Genomic DNA, 16737 nt, shown 5'->3' on the forward strand with positions numbered 1-16737 from the left:
TAATTTTAAGCATTCCTAGCTAGCTAATAATTAGTTTAAAAATAATTTCATTCTTGACAGTAATTTTGTTTAAATATAATTTTCAGTGTGTATCTTGATATTAATTATCGGTTGAATTCTTTTAATTATTTGACATGACTTAAAAGTGTTAAGATTCGATATATACTTAAATTTTGAAGGTTTGATGTTGTCAAATTCTTTTCTTTAATTATTTTTACTACTTGACTCGAGAGTTATTAGTCCATTGTTCTAACTTGTCAATTAAAAAATTTTAAACTCATATTTTGTTTACATTCACTATATTAACTTTAAATTTTAGTGTGACTCTGCACATTTTAATATTCAGTTTTTTTGGTTTTTTATTTTATCTCTAGATTGGATTATAGTATGTCAATAAATATTTTATTTTTAAATGCATAAATCATCACTCACTCAAAGTATAAATTAGTTTTATGATGAGTTGATGTAGCTAAGTATTGAATAAATTAGACCTAGTTTTGAAATGGTGAGAGACAAATGAAGTTGATTCTATTTACACTGCTGGGGCTGCAGTTGAGCAACAATAATGAGAGTGTGTATATGTAGGTCGAGAGACAGAGAAATAAAACTTGGTAATGATGCATTTCTTGAAAATTCAATGGAGGCAAGCTTGGATTATTGGTCGTATTATATTGGTTTCGGGGCTTAAATGATTACTCAAACCATATACTCATGCCTGCTAACAGAATCTATATAATTAATGAAAATGTATCATGCTATTAAAATTGAAACAAGAACCTTTGATTGAATGCTAGAAGTACCATAATAAATTAAAATCGCGTGATTTTGAGAAGGCTTTACGTGCAGTAATACATAAATTGAACCTTAAGAATAGAAACTCCTCACTAATGTAAATTATTGATGTCTTCTAATTTAAAATATAAAAAAATAAACAGGGGAGCATGTATGTAGTTTGTTTGCCTCTTCTTCAGAAAAAAGTGTGGCATTCCCAAGAATCATGACAAAAGTGTGGCATTCCCAAGAATCATGACAAAAGTGTGGCATTCCCAAGAATCATGACAAAAATTGTTCAATTACATTAGGATACACAAATCAAATAAGAGTTTTACAAGATCACAAAAGTGAATGCGGGTGCATCTGTTTCTACAAACTTTCAAATACTAGTCCAAAGTGGAATTAGAGGCATGAATCTTTTGCTGATGTTGAAAATGAAAATTAAATGCAGTGGTAGTACTCCCCCTGCTGCCTTTTAAATCCAGATTACTCTGCAAATGAATAAAATAAGTACATTTCAATAACATCTCAAATTAAATGTGCACACTCTATATAATTATAATCATCTTAGAATGTGCCTGATTAATAATACCTTTGATCAAGCAGCTTTCTTTCACTATTCTTTGTCATGCAACTTCTTCACGAGTTCGATGTGATTTTCCTTTAATCTTCCGGATCATCTTGCTTTTCAGTTTGTCTACACCCAGCCATGTGATGGAGTTATGATGAGGGTTCAACTCGAACTCCAATTCAAGTTTTTGAATGACATCCACGACAGTTGAGGCATACATTGGTAAAACCCCACACCCTTTGATAAAAACCTGTTTTTTCCTTTCTTCTACTCTCTTCCCATATTCATCAGGTCTATCAACACTGAATCTGAATGACATCTTTTGGTTGCTAGTACTGTCATCATCATCACACATTTCAATTTCCCTAAACATGTCTTCATCAGGAAATTGATAAGTCCAAATAATAACGTGATCTTCAGAGATCCGTTGTCTTTCGTGAACGAACTCTGACCTTGTAATTAGAAATGTGTGCTTTACATCATCTCCGAAGTGGCTGTATTCACACCTGATATTGAGAACACCCCATTTATTAAAAAAAGGAGGAGGTAAGTTTTGAGAAACAACACAAGAGAAGATGAAACCCAACAACTGGTAGTAAGGTTGATCAAGTTCAATTGTTATGGACGCTTCTGTTGTCTGACATCCAAACCACTCTGGAACTTTGTACCCTGGATAACGAACACGAGCTTCCATTCTAGGATAAAGACGATAATTCATCATCTGATATCGACCTGCTGACCAAAACAAAACATTTCTGAATATTGTGAGATTGGCATCTTCCATAATATCATTCAGTGACTCCTCTTCCAATTTCACGCAATTTTCAAAGGAGATATATCTCCTATTCAAACTAAATACTGCTTTCAAACTGAATATTCTTTCCAGTGATGTGCACTCATTAGCAAGAAGCACTTCAATAGATGGTGGAAGCTCCGGTATAGATCGAAGACTACAACAACCACTTATGTCAAGACCCATTAGCCTTGATAGCGTTTTGATGCTGTGTGGAAGCTCAATTAGCTCTCTGCATTCGTTAAGACAAAGATACCCAAGATATATAGAGCAACAGAATTCATTTGGTAGACTCTTAATTCTCAAATAAGTCAAATACGCAAGCCACAGTTTCTCTGATGATATCGAAATTTCCTCCAGACTTGGGCAAAGTTGAACCCCGAGTTTTGTAAGAGACTTCAAAGCTATGTTGCCTTTTACACTCTTCAATTTTTTGCAACCATCAAGGAACAATTCCTCAAGTGTTTGGATGGATAAAATAGATGGATGAAGTTGACATAGATTTTCACAACACAAAAGGTTTAACGTTTTAAGCTTTGTTGCTTTACTGAAGTCTGGGAGCTCTACCAACTTTTTACATCTACCAAGGTCAAGCTCTATCAAATTCACAAGATCCTATAACAATTTAGAGATACATTCATCATATTCTGCAAAAATCCTTGATTTCCAGTCAAAAGAAAACAGATAAAAAAGAAGTTCATATTAGACTATTAGTATTAGTACCTGTGCTCCATCCCAGAGTTTAGAAATTTGACTGTTACACATCCTAAGCTTAACAAGTTTCTCTACACAAAACCTTGATGGTAGAGAATTCAGAGGACAACTATCCCACTCCAAATAGACGAGTTTTGCAGGAAACGGGTCCAGGGTTGTGGGAACATAGACTTCGCACTGTCTTCGAAACCAAGGAGCATAAAACTTAAGAAATCTTAGATGGGGCATATTTTTAAAGGTGTCCGATTTCAAGTGTAGATCTCCAATTTGGGACAAGTCTATCATAATGCCTTCTACTAAACTTTTTTCCTGAAAACCAAAAAAGAGTACTAACAAAATGCTACTGTAATGGTTTAATGCAAGCAAAAACAAAAATAGGTGTACCGTTTCCTTACCTCACTATTTTTCAATAAGTTGCAGAAATCTTCAGGTTTATTTATTCGAGTGAGCTTTCCAGAATTTTTATTTGATTCTTGGCGAACGACTTCCCAACCCATTTGTTGTATCAAGTCATGCATATCTATTATATCGCCAACAATAGTTATAAGAGCTTTACGCTCAAGAGTGCTTATACCAATGTCGCCAAAGAAACCACAACAGTCTAGAAAGCTTATAACATTATCCTTGTATTCTCCTCTGAAAAAGAATGCAATGTCAAGGAATATATTCTTATCTAAATCATCTAAACCATCATAACTCAATTTTAAGACATTGTAGATGTCCACATTGGGATGAACCCTGAGTTTTTTCAATGCACTTTCCCATTCTTTTATGCTCCTTGAGTGTAGAAAGGATCCCAATACTTTCAATGCTAATGGAATGCCTTCTGTATAATTAACTGCCATTTCTGAAAGCTCTTCATATCCATGTTCAGGATAGCTTTTGTGAAAGGCTTTTAAGCAAAAAAGCTCAAGGGAACTCTCAAAGCTCAATCCCCAAACCTTGTATCTTATATCCACTCCTTCATTGGCAATTAGAATTTGCTCGTCTTTTGTTGTTACAATGACCCTACTACCAGCTCCCAGACAGATTGATTCTCTTGTTAGATAATCTAACTTGTCTAATGCATCCACATCATCAAGCACTATGAGCACCTTTTTCCGACTCAACCTTCTCTTGACATCAATAGATCTTGCATGGGTTGATCCCTTCACAAGATGTTCTCCCTCAAGTAGTTCAGAAATAAGTTTTTCATATAAGCTGTGTTTACCAGACTTTTGTGACTCTTCTCTTACATTTTCTAGAAAGCAGCAACCTTCATATCGAGAGGCATATCTATCAAATATTGCTCTAGCAATTGTTGTTTTACCTATGCCTCCCATCCCCCAAATCCCCACCGTTCGAACTTCATCAGACTCCATTGTCATTAAAGGTTGAAAAAATTTAAAATGTTCATCAATTCCGACAAGGTCTTGGGGTGCATTTGAAAAAAGATGCGACAATTTTTCCGAAATATTCTTGACAATATCTTGGATGAGTTCTGATTCATTTCTATCGTATATGGAAAAGAAAAGGAGAAAGTATATCATAGTACAAGTAAAATTAGACAAGAATAAGAAGAGGGAAAAAAAAACAATAATAATGGAGACGAGTAATAAAAAAGAAAATGAGCAAGTTTAAGCTGGTGATTTTAGTGAATTTATATTTTAATACTAATTATATCAAGCAATTTAGATATTTAGTAAAATATATTAAATTAATTTTTAACTTTTTTTTTCATAAAAGTGAATTTTTTTTTCCATGTGTAGCTAACTTTTTTAATATCTAAAGTAACTAAATAGTATTATTTATTGCTGTTTCTTATTCTAATGTGCATTTACTCTCATCCAACAGAGTATGAAAATCATGCAAATCTTTGTCAGTTTGCTTTTCTCAATTGAAACAGATATGACCAACTTAAGGTGAATGCATAATTCTGTTTATTTGTACAATTTAGTATGAAACTAGATCTATATCCGCGCATGTCACGAAATTTAGATAGATATATAAATTAATATAAAATTTAACAATTATGTAATTACAAATTTATAAAGCTATGTGAAAATTTATGAAAATATTTAATTCAAAACTGTTTATGTAACTTTATTCAATTTAGAATACTAAGATAATAATAATTATGATATTAAAATATTTTTTTTTTTTACTAAAGATTGGGAGACTCAAACCCGCAGATAAATATGGAGAAACTATTTTTTTTTTTTACCAAAGATAGGAGACTCGAACTCGCAACCTCTTAGATGAGTATGTGGAGACTATGCCATTTGAGCTATTACTCATTGGCAAATATGGAAAAACTATACCATTTGAGCTATAGCTCATTGATATTAAAATATTTTTATTCTTATACTAATATTTTTATGTATGTGTGAAATAATATTTTTTTTTAATCAAAACCAAATTTCGAATACAACTAAACAAAGTTAATGTTAAAAGGTAATTTATTTGATTCCTTTTAAAACGAATCCTAAATTTAACATTTTAAAATTAAAAAAAAAAGTATTCTAGTATTAGTAAATTGATACTTCTAATTTTTAATATAATAAAATAATTTTAACTTAGAAAGGATATTTTAATCTTTTAAAATTAATTATTTTTCTCAAAGATAGATATTTTATTGATTAATAAAATAAATAGATGGTCTAGAATAGTTTTTTTTTTATTTTAAATATTAGAGAGGAATATATCTTTTGTTGTATTATGAAAGTGAGAAATTTATCATGAAATTGTGGAAGACAATTAAAATAAATTCTAAACATCAAATTTTGATATCAAAAGCTTATGGTTAGGTTTGGGTTTATGAATTTTTTATTTTTTTAAATAAAAAATTTAAATATCAGATTTGTGTTTATAAATTTTTTATCATTTTAAAATCATAAATATGTATTTTTTATTTGTGTACTTACAAAATTTACATCTTAGCCATTATAAAATTTGACCCTCAAATTTCTTTTAAAGTTTTAATACGCTCAAATTTGATGATCTGATTTGATAATTCAATTTAAAAAATGAATTTTTATATTAAAAAAAAAACACCAAACTTACCCATAATAATGGATAATACAACAGCATGCTCATCCATTTCTAAAAAAAAATTAGCCGAATAGGACAACAACACAAGAATGTGGATTTCTCCAAAATAATGAACAATAACTAAAAAAAGAAGAAAGTGAGACTATTGGAGATATTTCAGACACTAGTACACTACTAGTCTACTATATAGGTTTAATTATTTGCTCGATTTTTATAATTTTACTGAATTTTTAATTAGATTTTTATATATATTTTTTTAATTAAGTCTTTATACTATATCAGATTTTGTAATTAAGTTTTGTCGTAACAAAAAGTTGGAATTAACAGAATATTTCGATAAATAAAACGAATATAAAAAAAAGTATAGGGACCTAATTAAAAATTCGATGAAACTATAGGTATCGACAGAATAATTAAACCATTTATAAAGTCTTTTAAAATTAATCCTGAAAAGGTATTTTAGTTTTTTAAAATATGATTAAGAGGATCTTTTAGTATCTCATGTTTTAAATTTATAATACAATTAAACAAATTAAATTTTAAAAAGGTAATTAAATCTTTTTTGATGAGTTTGGAAAACTCTAATTTAATTTTGATGATGAACAAACATTATTAAAATAATTAATTACAAAATTATTAATTTGATTACACATATGTTAACTAATAATTTTTGTGATACAGATTTTGATTGGGCCAAAAACAAAATTCTGATGCAAGCCCAATTATATTTAGTTTTGGTTTAATATGGCTGAATTGTTTATTGTGCTCCATGGGCCAGATTGAGTTATTATTGCTACAAGCCCAAAATGAATGCTTTCATGTTTGCTCAATGCATGATCCGAAAAATATTCATCAGGAAAGCAAATGTTATTAATTGGACCAGGTTAAATGATTGTTGCAACTAAGCCCAAGTTCATATGTGATGAGAGTTCCTCATGCATGATCCGAAACCAATAGAAAAAGAAAGCAAAAATGCTTCCAACGGATCCAAGCATTTCACCATGTGATGGATTCCAAAATTCATTACATTGTCATTTATCGCATGGAAACTATGAGAGAGAAAACAAGACACTTGATTTGATTGTAGCACTTATGGCTACACGCTACTCAGCAAGGAAAGAATCATTTCACTTAATCTCATTCTCTTTCCTAATTCAATGCTTTTCAAATTTCTCTCTTCTCTCTCTATTTGCTTCTCTTCTTCGGTTATTATACAGGAAACAATGGGTGCCATGGAAGCTACATTGAGCTACCGAAGTGAAGAAAGAGCAAGCTACAAGACCATCACAATGATGGCAAGAAAACATACCAAAATAAAAGTATGATGTGGCTGAGATTTTCACCAAATATGGTTAGATTTGGTGAAGAAATCTTGAGCTCTTCATGCTCAAAAAGGAAGAAGAAGATTCGGCCAGCAAGGAGGAGACTCTTGGAGGCATGACTTGTCTTTGATTCTGCTCAACCACCACAGGAAGTAGCTAGAGTGGCGAAGTGATGGTAGAGGCAGAGATTGAAGCAGATGAAGTCATCATCATCATGAAACATCAAGGGCCAGAAATTCATCTTGGAGAGCAAGCCAAGGATGGAGAGCTTGGATTGATGAAGAATGGTGACCAAGAAAGGACTAGAGGTAATTGCATGTTGGGTTTTGCATGGTTATCTCTTCTCTCTCTATGTGGCCGAACCGGTTCTGTTTCTTGAAGAAGAAGAAGTTGGCTTGGGTTTTGGCTTCAAATGTGGAGGCTTCTCTCTTCTATAAAAAGGGAGAACAACCACTGTTTGGAGCAAGGAGTTAGAAGTAAGCAGTGAGAGTGCAAGGCACAGGATTCTCAGAGCTACCTAAGCTTACAGATTTTCTTCTCCTTCAATGTATTCTGTTTAGTATTTTTCTGTTTAATTTTGTCATGTCTTGAGTCTCATGGAAAAAGGCAAACAGTGAGGTTTGTAATGAAAAAGCCATAGAGCGGAAAAAGGCAGAGAGTGAAAAATTAAAAGAAAAAGCCATAGATGTCTTAGAGTTCCTTTGTTCATCTATGTTGTGTTTCATGATTCTATAGGAATCCCCTTGTAAGTTGGGTTAGCACTTTACAGATTGTAATCAGGATGATTATAGTGAAATTCCATCATGTTTGTGATGGAGACTGGATGTAGGCTGCACTGCACTTAGCAGCTGAACCAGGATATATCTGGGTGTAACTTTCTCTCTTCTCTACTCCATTTCTGTTTCTACTGCACAGGAGCAAAAACCAAAAATATCTCGTGCCAAGTGACGAGACAAAAAGAAAAGTCTCGTGATTAGGGACGAGACAAAAGAAAAAGTCTCGTGGCCAGTAACGAGATAAAAAGACAAAAAGTTTTCTGAATTGGTCTCTTAGGTCAGCAAGTGTTCAGAAGCAAAAAGGGGGCTAAGATTCAACCCCCCCTTCTCTTAGCCACTGAAACCATCAATTAATAATTTTGTAATTAATTATTTCAATAATGTTTATTCATCATCAAAATTAAATTAGAATTTTCCAAATTCATCATTTTCAAAATTAACTATAAAGTTATTTTATTTTAATCTTTCTAAAATCAAATTCAATTTTTTAATACAATTAAACAACTTTAATTCTAGAAGGTATTATTTTAGTCTTTTTATTATTAAAGTCAAGTTCCTTATTTCTAATAAAACCAAATAATCTTTATTCATCCTATAGTATTTTAATATTTTTCAAATTAATCCTAAAAGATTATTTAGTCTTTAGAAAATTAATTATAAAAATATTTTAGTCTTTTAAAATTAATTCTCGATCGAAAGGTATTTTAATTTCTTAAAATGAACTCTTTCCGTGTTTTAATCATTTTAAAATTAAATTTAAATACCTAATTTTTCATACAATCAAACAATATTAATTAGTCATATATATAAGGATATTTAGTGTTTATAAAACTTAATCCTAAAAAGTGATTTTATTTTTTTAAATTAATTATAGGGATATTTTAATATTTTTAAATACTCAAATTTATAATTTTAAATATATTTAAACAAAATTAATTCTAAAAAGGTATTTTAGTCTTTTAAAAATGAACTACGAGTGTATTTTAGTCTTTTCAATATAAAATTAAAATTTATATTTTCTAATAAAATTAAATAATTATTTTCTGTGGATATTTTAATATTTTTAAAATTCTATTCAAATTTTAATTCTAATATCATTTAATAATCTTTAACTTAAAATGGTATTTTAGTTTTTTATTAATACTAAAAGGTTGTTTTTGTTATAATGTTAAAAACGATGCTCTAAATCTTTTGTAACATTACTCAAAATAATATTCTAGTCTTTTATAAATAATTAAAAGGATATTCTAGAATAAGATAAACTGTGATATATTTTTAAATTAATTAATATTTTAAATAAAAGTATACAAATATGAATATTGAGATTTAAAATATAATTTATTAATTATTGATTAATGATATAATATTAAATTAAATTCAAATAAATTCAACTAGAAAGAATAATTTTTATTCTTAATTAAGAGGGATACGATAAAACTCACCTATGTATATTCCTTCCTAGTTGCTATGATTGCTGCTTGCTAGATAGTAGTACATATCTCTCTCTCTCCTCTCTCTTTTTTAATTTAAATTTTAGCCAACAATACTTAAAGAAAGAATATTATTTGTATTTTTGTGTACACTTTTTTATACATTTTTAACTTTAATATTAGAAGTGATTTATAAGAAATAAAAAAAATAAAAAAATTGAATTTTTTTACCTAAAAATATATGATTTCTCTATTAGTCTATTTAAAGTAAACTAATTTGATGTAAGAGCAGTGATGAACTCACTATAAGGGTAATACATATAAAATTAAATAACAAACATTAAAAGAGACTAAATAACAAAAGCATATATTTTTATGGATGAAAAAATTTACCGATATTTCGATGGATAATGAATTCCAGATAAATTTGCCGTCTTCTCGAGAACAGATTTCCAATTCTGCATAATTTCCTCCTCATATCTCTTTTTGTGGACATCAAAAGCTTCTGCAAAAGTTCCTTTTTGATGCCTTACATGAGAAGGATCAACATTATAAAAAACAGGTATCACAATCCTTTTATACTGTTCCATGCATTCAATAATCTTCACAAGCTCCTCCAAACACCATCTTGAAGAAGCATAGTGTTCCGAGAAGATGACCAATGAAATGTATGATTGCTCGATTGCTCGAAGGAGGGTGGATGAAATCTCATCTCCAGGATGAAGCTTTTCATCGTCAACAAAGAAATCAATTTGATTACGCTTCAAGTTTGTTGCCAAATGACTAAGAAAAGAAGTGCGAATGTCTGTTCCTCGAAAACTGACGAAGAGATCATGTTTGATTAGAGGAACATTGAAAGCAGATGAACTAGAGAAAGGAGAATATGCCATCGAATGTTTTGTGTGTGTGTTTGTTAGTGTCGTGTAATTCTTGGCTAAAGCCTAAGGTTTTATAAAGAGCCAAGTGAAGTCAAGCAGTCAACCATAATAATAACGAGGTGGCTAGGTTCTTCCTGGTTGTTTCTTGGTTGATTCCTCTCCCTTGTTAAAACTTAAAACTTAAAATCATAATAGAGATAGCTTTGCTTTACTTTTCTTGGTTGATTCCTCTTCATATATGATCCTCATTTTAAGACATACAAGAATAAGAAGTACTAAAAAATTAAATACTTATTTTATATTTTGAGTTTTTTATTTGTACTTTTTTTTTTTAAAAAAAAAGTAAGGAAGAAAAATTTTTTCTTTTACAATTTTTGAAAAGCACATAACTAATGTATTCCTGAGTTATCTATTTGAACATTTTTTTTAAAAAAAAAATATTAATTTACTAATGTATTCCTATATTTCTGCTGAAAGATAAGTTTTTCTATTAAAAGAATTCATACCTTTTAAATGTAAAACTATACAAATAATAATACTTTTAATGTGAGATTTTTCTATGACACTCATCTTTAAAAAAAAAATTATAATTGGTTATTACTTGTTAAAACTTGTTCGGTAGGTCGGGTACCGGACGGATCGGGTTGGTATCCTGGTTGGTGATGAGAGGTCTCGTTTCGTCGTGAACTGTCGGTCTGGTGTAGGCGGGGTCCCGAGCACTTCTTGTGGAGAAGGAGTGTCACCTGCAAAGACACTCCGACGCTCTAGTCAGTAAATGTGCAGGTGAAAGGGGGTAGAATAATGTGTGACGTACCTTGGGGGAAGGGTAAAACTTTCTCCTTATATACTGTGTCAGAGGTGGGCCCTACAAGAACAGACCCACTTTCTCCGAGGCGTTTTCTCCACAGCTGTAAGTAAGCTGTCTGGGACGCGTGTCCGGGTCGGTTGCGGGGCGCCTCACCCTTAACCGTTCGGGTTGGATGGCGCCCGGGTCGGGCCAACCCGTGAAGAGTTTGGGCCAGACAGTAACAAAACTAAAACATTAATTTTTTTTTTTAAATTGCTTTGGTGTGTGCACGCAGTAATATGTGTATACAAAATTTTGTTATATGTATTTCATATTATTATTAAAAGAATTTATTTTGAATTAAAGTGTTAATAATATAACATGTTTTTTTATTAATAACTTATGTAATTATTCTATTTTATATAAATAATACAGAACAATACTTTTCAAACATAGCATATAATGCCAAATAGTTTTTTATTCCGTATGACCATAATTGTAATTTTGATAAAAGGTGCTTACATATTTCTTATTAAAGTAATTAAATTACTTCTTATTCTAATAAAATGTACTTTTATAAGTAAATCCAGACATAAAATATTTTTATTTTTGGTTTTAAAAATCTCTCAATTGTACAAACAATAAAAAAATAAAAAGTTGGATAGTTGGTCCTACTCTAAGGTTGAATCGACAAGGACAGTTATGTATTAGTGTCGTGGAGACTGGAGAATGACTCGCAAGTCATTAAACTAAAAACGAAAAGATTTTTTAAGAGATTAAAGGTGAGTTTGAATTAGCTTTTAAAAAAAATATTTATTTTTTTTATCTTTTGAAAAGAAAACTTTTACATACAAAAGTTATTTTATATTTAAATAAGTTTTTTAAAAATTATTTTTAAATATTAAAAATATATCTTGTTTCTACTTTTTTAAAAATAAGGTATTATTAATTTAAAAAAAATAAATAATTTACTTTTTTAATAAAAATATTTTTTACTCAAAAAAAATCAATCCAAACTAACATTAATTTATCAAAATATTTTAAAAGCAAATAATAATTACATAATTACATAAACATTATTAATGGAGAACCAACTTGTAAGTGAATAAAATAATCCCCCAAAATATGTGTGTGGGGTTCATTTATGTAAAATATATGGTGTGAAAGCACAGAGTCTGTATGTTGTTTTTACGCGTTTAGTGGTGATCTTTTGTATTTCATTTTGCTTAATGCTGCTGTTCTCAACTTTTCTTCATTGCCGTGATGCAACATGATCAAAATATACCAATCATTCTATCTATATATTAAAAATCAATCACTAATCAATTAATTAATATATAAAAATATGTATTTATTATTTTAATTTTTTATTATATTATTATAAATATATTTGATTATTCTATTATTATATATTTAATTATTCTAATGATTTATTATTTGATTTAAAAAATATATAAATTAATAAATCAACCCCAAACTAATAAAGTCATGTTAGCTTCTTCCACAACCTGCTTCCTCTTTTATATCTATCGGTTCTATTATTATTTTATTCTTCATTTCTCTCGGTTATTGTATCTTTCGCAAATGGGTCCAAAAATGTGAGACAGAAAATAGAAACAAAATATAAAAACAACACGCTTTTGGTTTTATATTTTTATGGCAATTTCCAAGTGGTTACCATCAAGAAACTTTTGTCATTTGTTATAAATTTCAGGTTTATTACCTCTTGTCTCTATACTATTTACTCAATTTTATATTATATCACTATAACCTTAAAAATTAGAATTGAGTTCATATTTTGAATTCAAATTTATAATAAAATCCTTTAAATAACTTTATTAGTAGTTATTACCAAAAAATGGTTAGGTATGTTATTAGGTAAAAATTCATATATAATTATTTTTTTTATAAAATTAATAAATAATTTAATATATTTGAATAAATTATCAATCATTTACATGGCAATCTCTAAGAAGATCATGTGAGTAACTTGTTTATATATGGGCTCCACTCATTCAATTAATACACGCCGTGTCTCTATATCCCTTTGTGTATTACAATTTCTATGTTCTTTCCCTCTTTATATTCCAGTTCAAAAGTTTTAAGTCACCATACCGTGTGGTTGGTTGCTTTTTTTTTTTTTTTAAATTAAGTTAGCATATATAGCGTGTGCTTCTTTTTCTCTAATAAACATACTTGTCTATTAAAATAAGTTTGCCTACTACAATTGAATGAACTCCAACTACAACATGCTTTTATTTCAATAAGGAGCACAAAATTCTTTGAAACATAGTCACGACCGATAGCTGAGGTGAAAGGAGAACATATACCTCAGAAAGCAAGCAAAATGCATGACATGAATGTTGGTTATATTAATTGCGGTCTAATCAGTTAGCACAGCCAGTAAATAAAACAAGCACCAGAATCTCAACCCAACAAGTAGAAATCACAAATCAAAGATAAATTGCTAGTCATGATGAATTGCATCCTGAACTAACTGCCTAAATTTTTGTTTTGGTGAGAGTTCTTGAAAACAAATAATTTTTAACTGTTTCTGATTTCAATGATTTGATATGAGGATATATCAAAGATTATCATATACAACTGAAAATGTTAAAATTGTAATAGGAATATTTAATTGAATATTCACTTCCCTTTACATTAAATGCTATAAGCACTTAAATAAATTAAAATCATTTACCAAAAATTATCTGACAATTTTGTTTTAAATTTATCCAATCTCTTCACAATTATGTGAACTGAAATTGAGTGAGTTTAAATGGAATAATACATAAATTGAATATTCAGAGCATAAACTCCTCATTTATGTAAAATTATTGATGTCTCTTAATTTGAATAATCAAAATAAAAAAAAAAAGAGCATATATATAGTTTGTTTACCTTAGCTTCAGAAAAAAAAAGGTGACAAAAAAGTGGTTTAAGTGTTTAACTATAAGTACAGTATTCAGATAGCCGTTGAGATACACAAACTAAAGAGTTTTACAAGAACACAGAAGTGAATGAAACTGTATCTGTTTGTATACAAACTTTCAAATAGTAGTACAAGGTGGGAATTAAGAGGCATGAAGTTTTATAAAGCTATGGTTAATGATTAACCAACCACAAATTAAATAGATCAAGCTTTATCTAGTCACTGAGTTGTAAAACTCACCCCGTTTTTTTTAAAAAACATTTTTCAGGAACAAATACTTGACTATGTGAGACTTTTTATTCAAGAGTAACAATCTGCAACGAGTATGTATTCTTTGTTGAGTTCCTAGATGTATATGCTTCATATGTCACAGGCAGGATCCAACCATTTATAATTATTTTATTTTTGTTAAAAATATATAACTATTTATTTTAGAACTTTTAGGATATTTATGACTTTCTTATTCAACTTATATTTGAGTCGGTTTAGGCTTGTTAAGGGACTATTTTCCTGAGCGCCGGTCATGGTTCATTTTGGGCCGTGACAAAGTGGTATCAGAGCTTAGGTTTAATCTGTGTAATATGGAGCAAGTGTCCTATGGTAGAATCACAATTGTATAAATAGAAGCGCGTCTATTTATACAAATTGTGGCAATATCAGAGGCCTATAGGAATGTCATCTTTGTCCTATGTGTCATTGTTGTCTTTTGATTGTGATCATGCGTCTTCCGCCACTTCTTACTACTCCTGTCCCTTTGTACCCAATCTTGACTTATCATTTTGTAGCTTTTCTCAAACTTGCTTTTGCAATGACTTCAGTTTCGGTTTGGTTCGCGATATCTGCCTTGTAGCTAATGCTAATCTTTCTCACTTTTGTGAATGTATGCTTTAATCTTTTTTATCTTCACGTTGTTCTCTATGATTCTTGACGTCAATATCTCATGCATTACTTAGAAGATTCGATCGGTGTTTGCCATGGGTTATTATCTGATTCCCTTATAGAATTGTATTTGGATTTGTGGATTGCATGAATTTGTTGAGTTATTGATCGAAATGCTTTGTTCTACGAGTTTTTCTTATGTTGATTATCTTTGAAGTTATAACATAATTTTGAATTGCTTTTGATTCTTCTTTCAAATCAATAATTTTGAAAATTGTTATTTAGTTGCTCAAGAAGGACTATGTGATGAAACATATGAGTAGAGTATTATTGTTGTTTATTCTATTTGTGATTTTGTGTGCTTAAGTGTAGTGAATTAATTGGGTGATTAGTTAGATGGATCGAAGGTCTTTCTAATCTAGAAGTTTGTTTGAATTTGTCTAATTTGATAATCTGGTTCTATTATGGTATTGTGATGCTAAACATGGCTTTCCTGTCACAGAATTGTTGTGATTATGTTGTTCTATGATTTTTCTATTGTCACTGAATTCTGATGATTTCTGTGAAATGTGATGCTTGTGAGAGAAATTAGTTATTTCAAGAGATTTTTAAGAGATATATGATACTTAAAGAAAGAGATGAGAGCTAACCTTGCAGACTTAAATTGAGGAACATGGAGAAAAATTGTTAACTTTTGAATGCTTACAATATAATGTTTTATTGGTTGACACAACTTTCCATTTATTCAATTGGGATCCCTTCCATTCTGTTTAGATGGAAGTAAAGCTCAGAAGACTTTCTATTATACTACCTTTATACTTTTTTTCAGGTTTATCATTAGTTAGATTAAGAAATATTTTTCGTGATTATGTCAAATGACTTCGTACTTTCAAGTGAATTTTTATGATCATGTTCATTATTTTGAAACTGGAAGTTGAAATAATTTGATTGGCCTGATTTTAGAAGCGCACAGCCGATGTGTCTGTGTCTTTTAATAATTCTGTGCTATGCTTTGATTTCATTGTTGCGACAGTAGATTACATTTAGACGCGAATGCCTTACTAAATGGCTGTTCAAACAACTTATTTTATGTGTATTATCATGACAAAAAAAAATTCCTTTATGTATAGATGTGGGTGTGTTAGAATCAACTCTGATAATTTTATTTGTTTCGGTGATGTTTGTCTTTTATTTTTATTAGCTGATTTCAGATATATAACTGTAACTGTGATAGCAATAATGCTACTTTGTTGTTTGAATTTGATTTTAAACTGGATATTTGCTTGAGTGGTATCTCAATTTATTAATTGTGAAGGAACTTGATCTACTCTCAAACGAATAATGCATGTGAAGGTAAAATATAAATTATGAACGCTTGCTTTTTGTTGATGAGTAAAAGATGAACTTTGCTTTTTGGTTAAGATCTGAAATTTGGAAATCTTTTTAACACTTATTTTTTTTTGAAAATTTCTTTATTCTCAACTATTGTTTTATTCTCAGAGATTTAGAGAGATTGATTTTCTGGGTTTGTGAGATTGAGATTATAGGTTTTAGATATTGGAAAGAACTTCTGACGATTTTGGATGAAAAAGATTGACTATCTAATTCCTTAAAGTTGAACAAATTTTTTATATGAGTTTTTCCCTTATTATATTCATGGATTATCATAAAGTTATATATATATATATATATATATATATATATATATATATATATATATATATATATATATATATAAATATATATATATAATTGATTACTTTTCTAATTTTATGACAGCTTTGGTACTTGTTTGCAATATATGAAGATTGGAAATGTTTAAATTCTTTTAAACTGATGGGTTCATTTTGA

The 16737-nt window shown here is 29.5% G+C and overlaps 1 protein-coding gene across 1 annotated transcript; it reads right to left on the bottom strand.

The window, feature by feature from the left end:
- Nucleotides 1-1014: 1014 nt before the first annotated feature.
- LOC112728387 (disease resistance protein RML1B) lies at nt 1015-10493 on the bottom strand. The gene is made up of 5 exons (XM_025778487.3): nt 9804-10493; nt 3248-4343; nt 2862-3161; nt 1367-2753; nt 1015-1265 (listed from the first exon to the last, which is right to left on the bottom strand). Exons 1-4 carry the CDS (start codon nt 10298-10300, stop codon nt 1401-1403), a joined length of 3246 nt encoding a protein of 1081 aa, XP_025634272.1. The 5' UTR covers nt 10301-10493; the 3' UTR covers nt 1015-1265; nt 1367-1400.
- Between the last annotated feature and the right edge of the window lie 6244 nt (nt 10494-16737).

This window comes from Arachis hypogaea, chromosome 12 (assembly GCF_003086295.3).
Source record: "Arachis hypogaea cultivar Tifrunner chromosome 12, arahy.Tifrunner.gnm2.J5K5, whole genome shotgun sequence".
Taxonomy (NCBI): domain Eukaryota; kingdom Viridiplantae; phylum Streptophyta; class Magnoliopsida; order Fabales; family Fabaceae; genus Arachis; species Arachis hypogaea.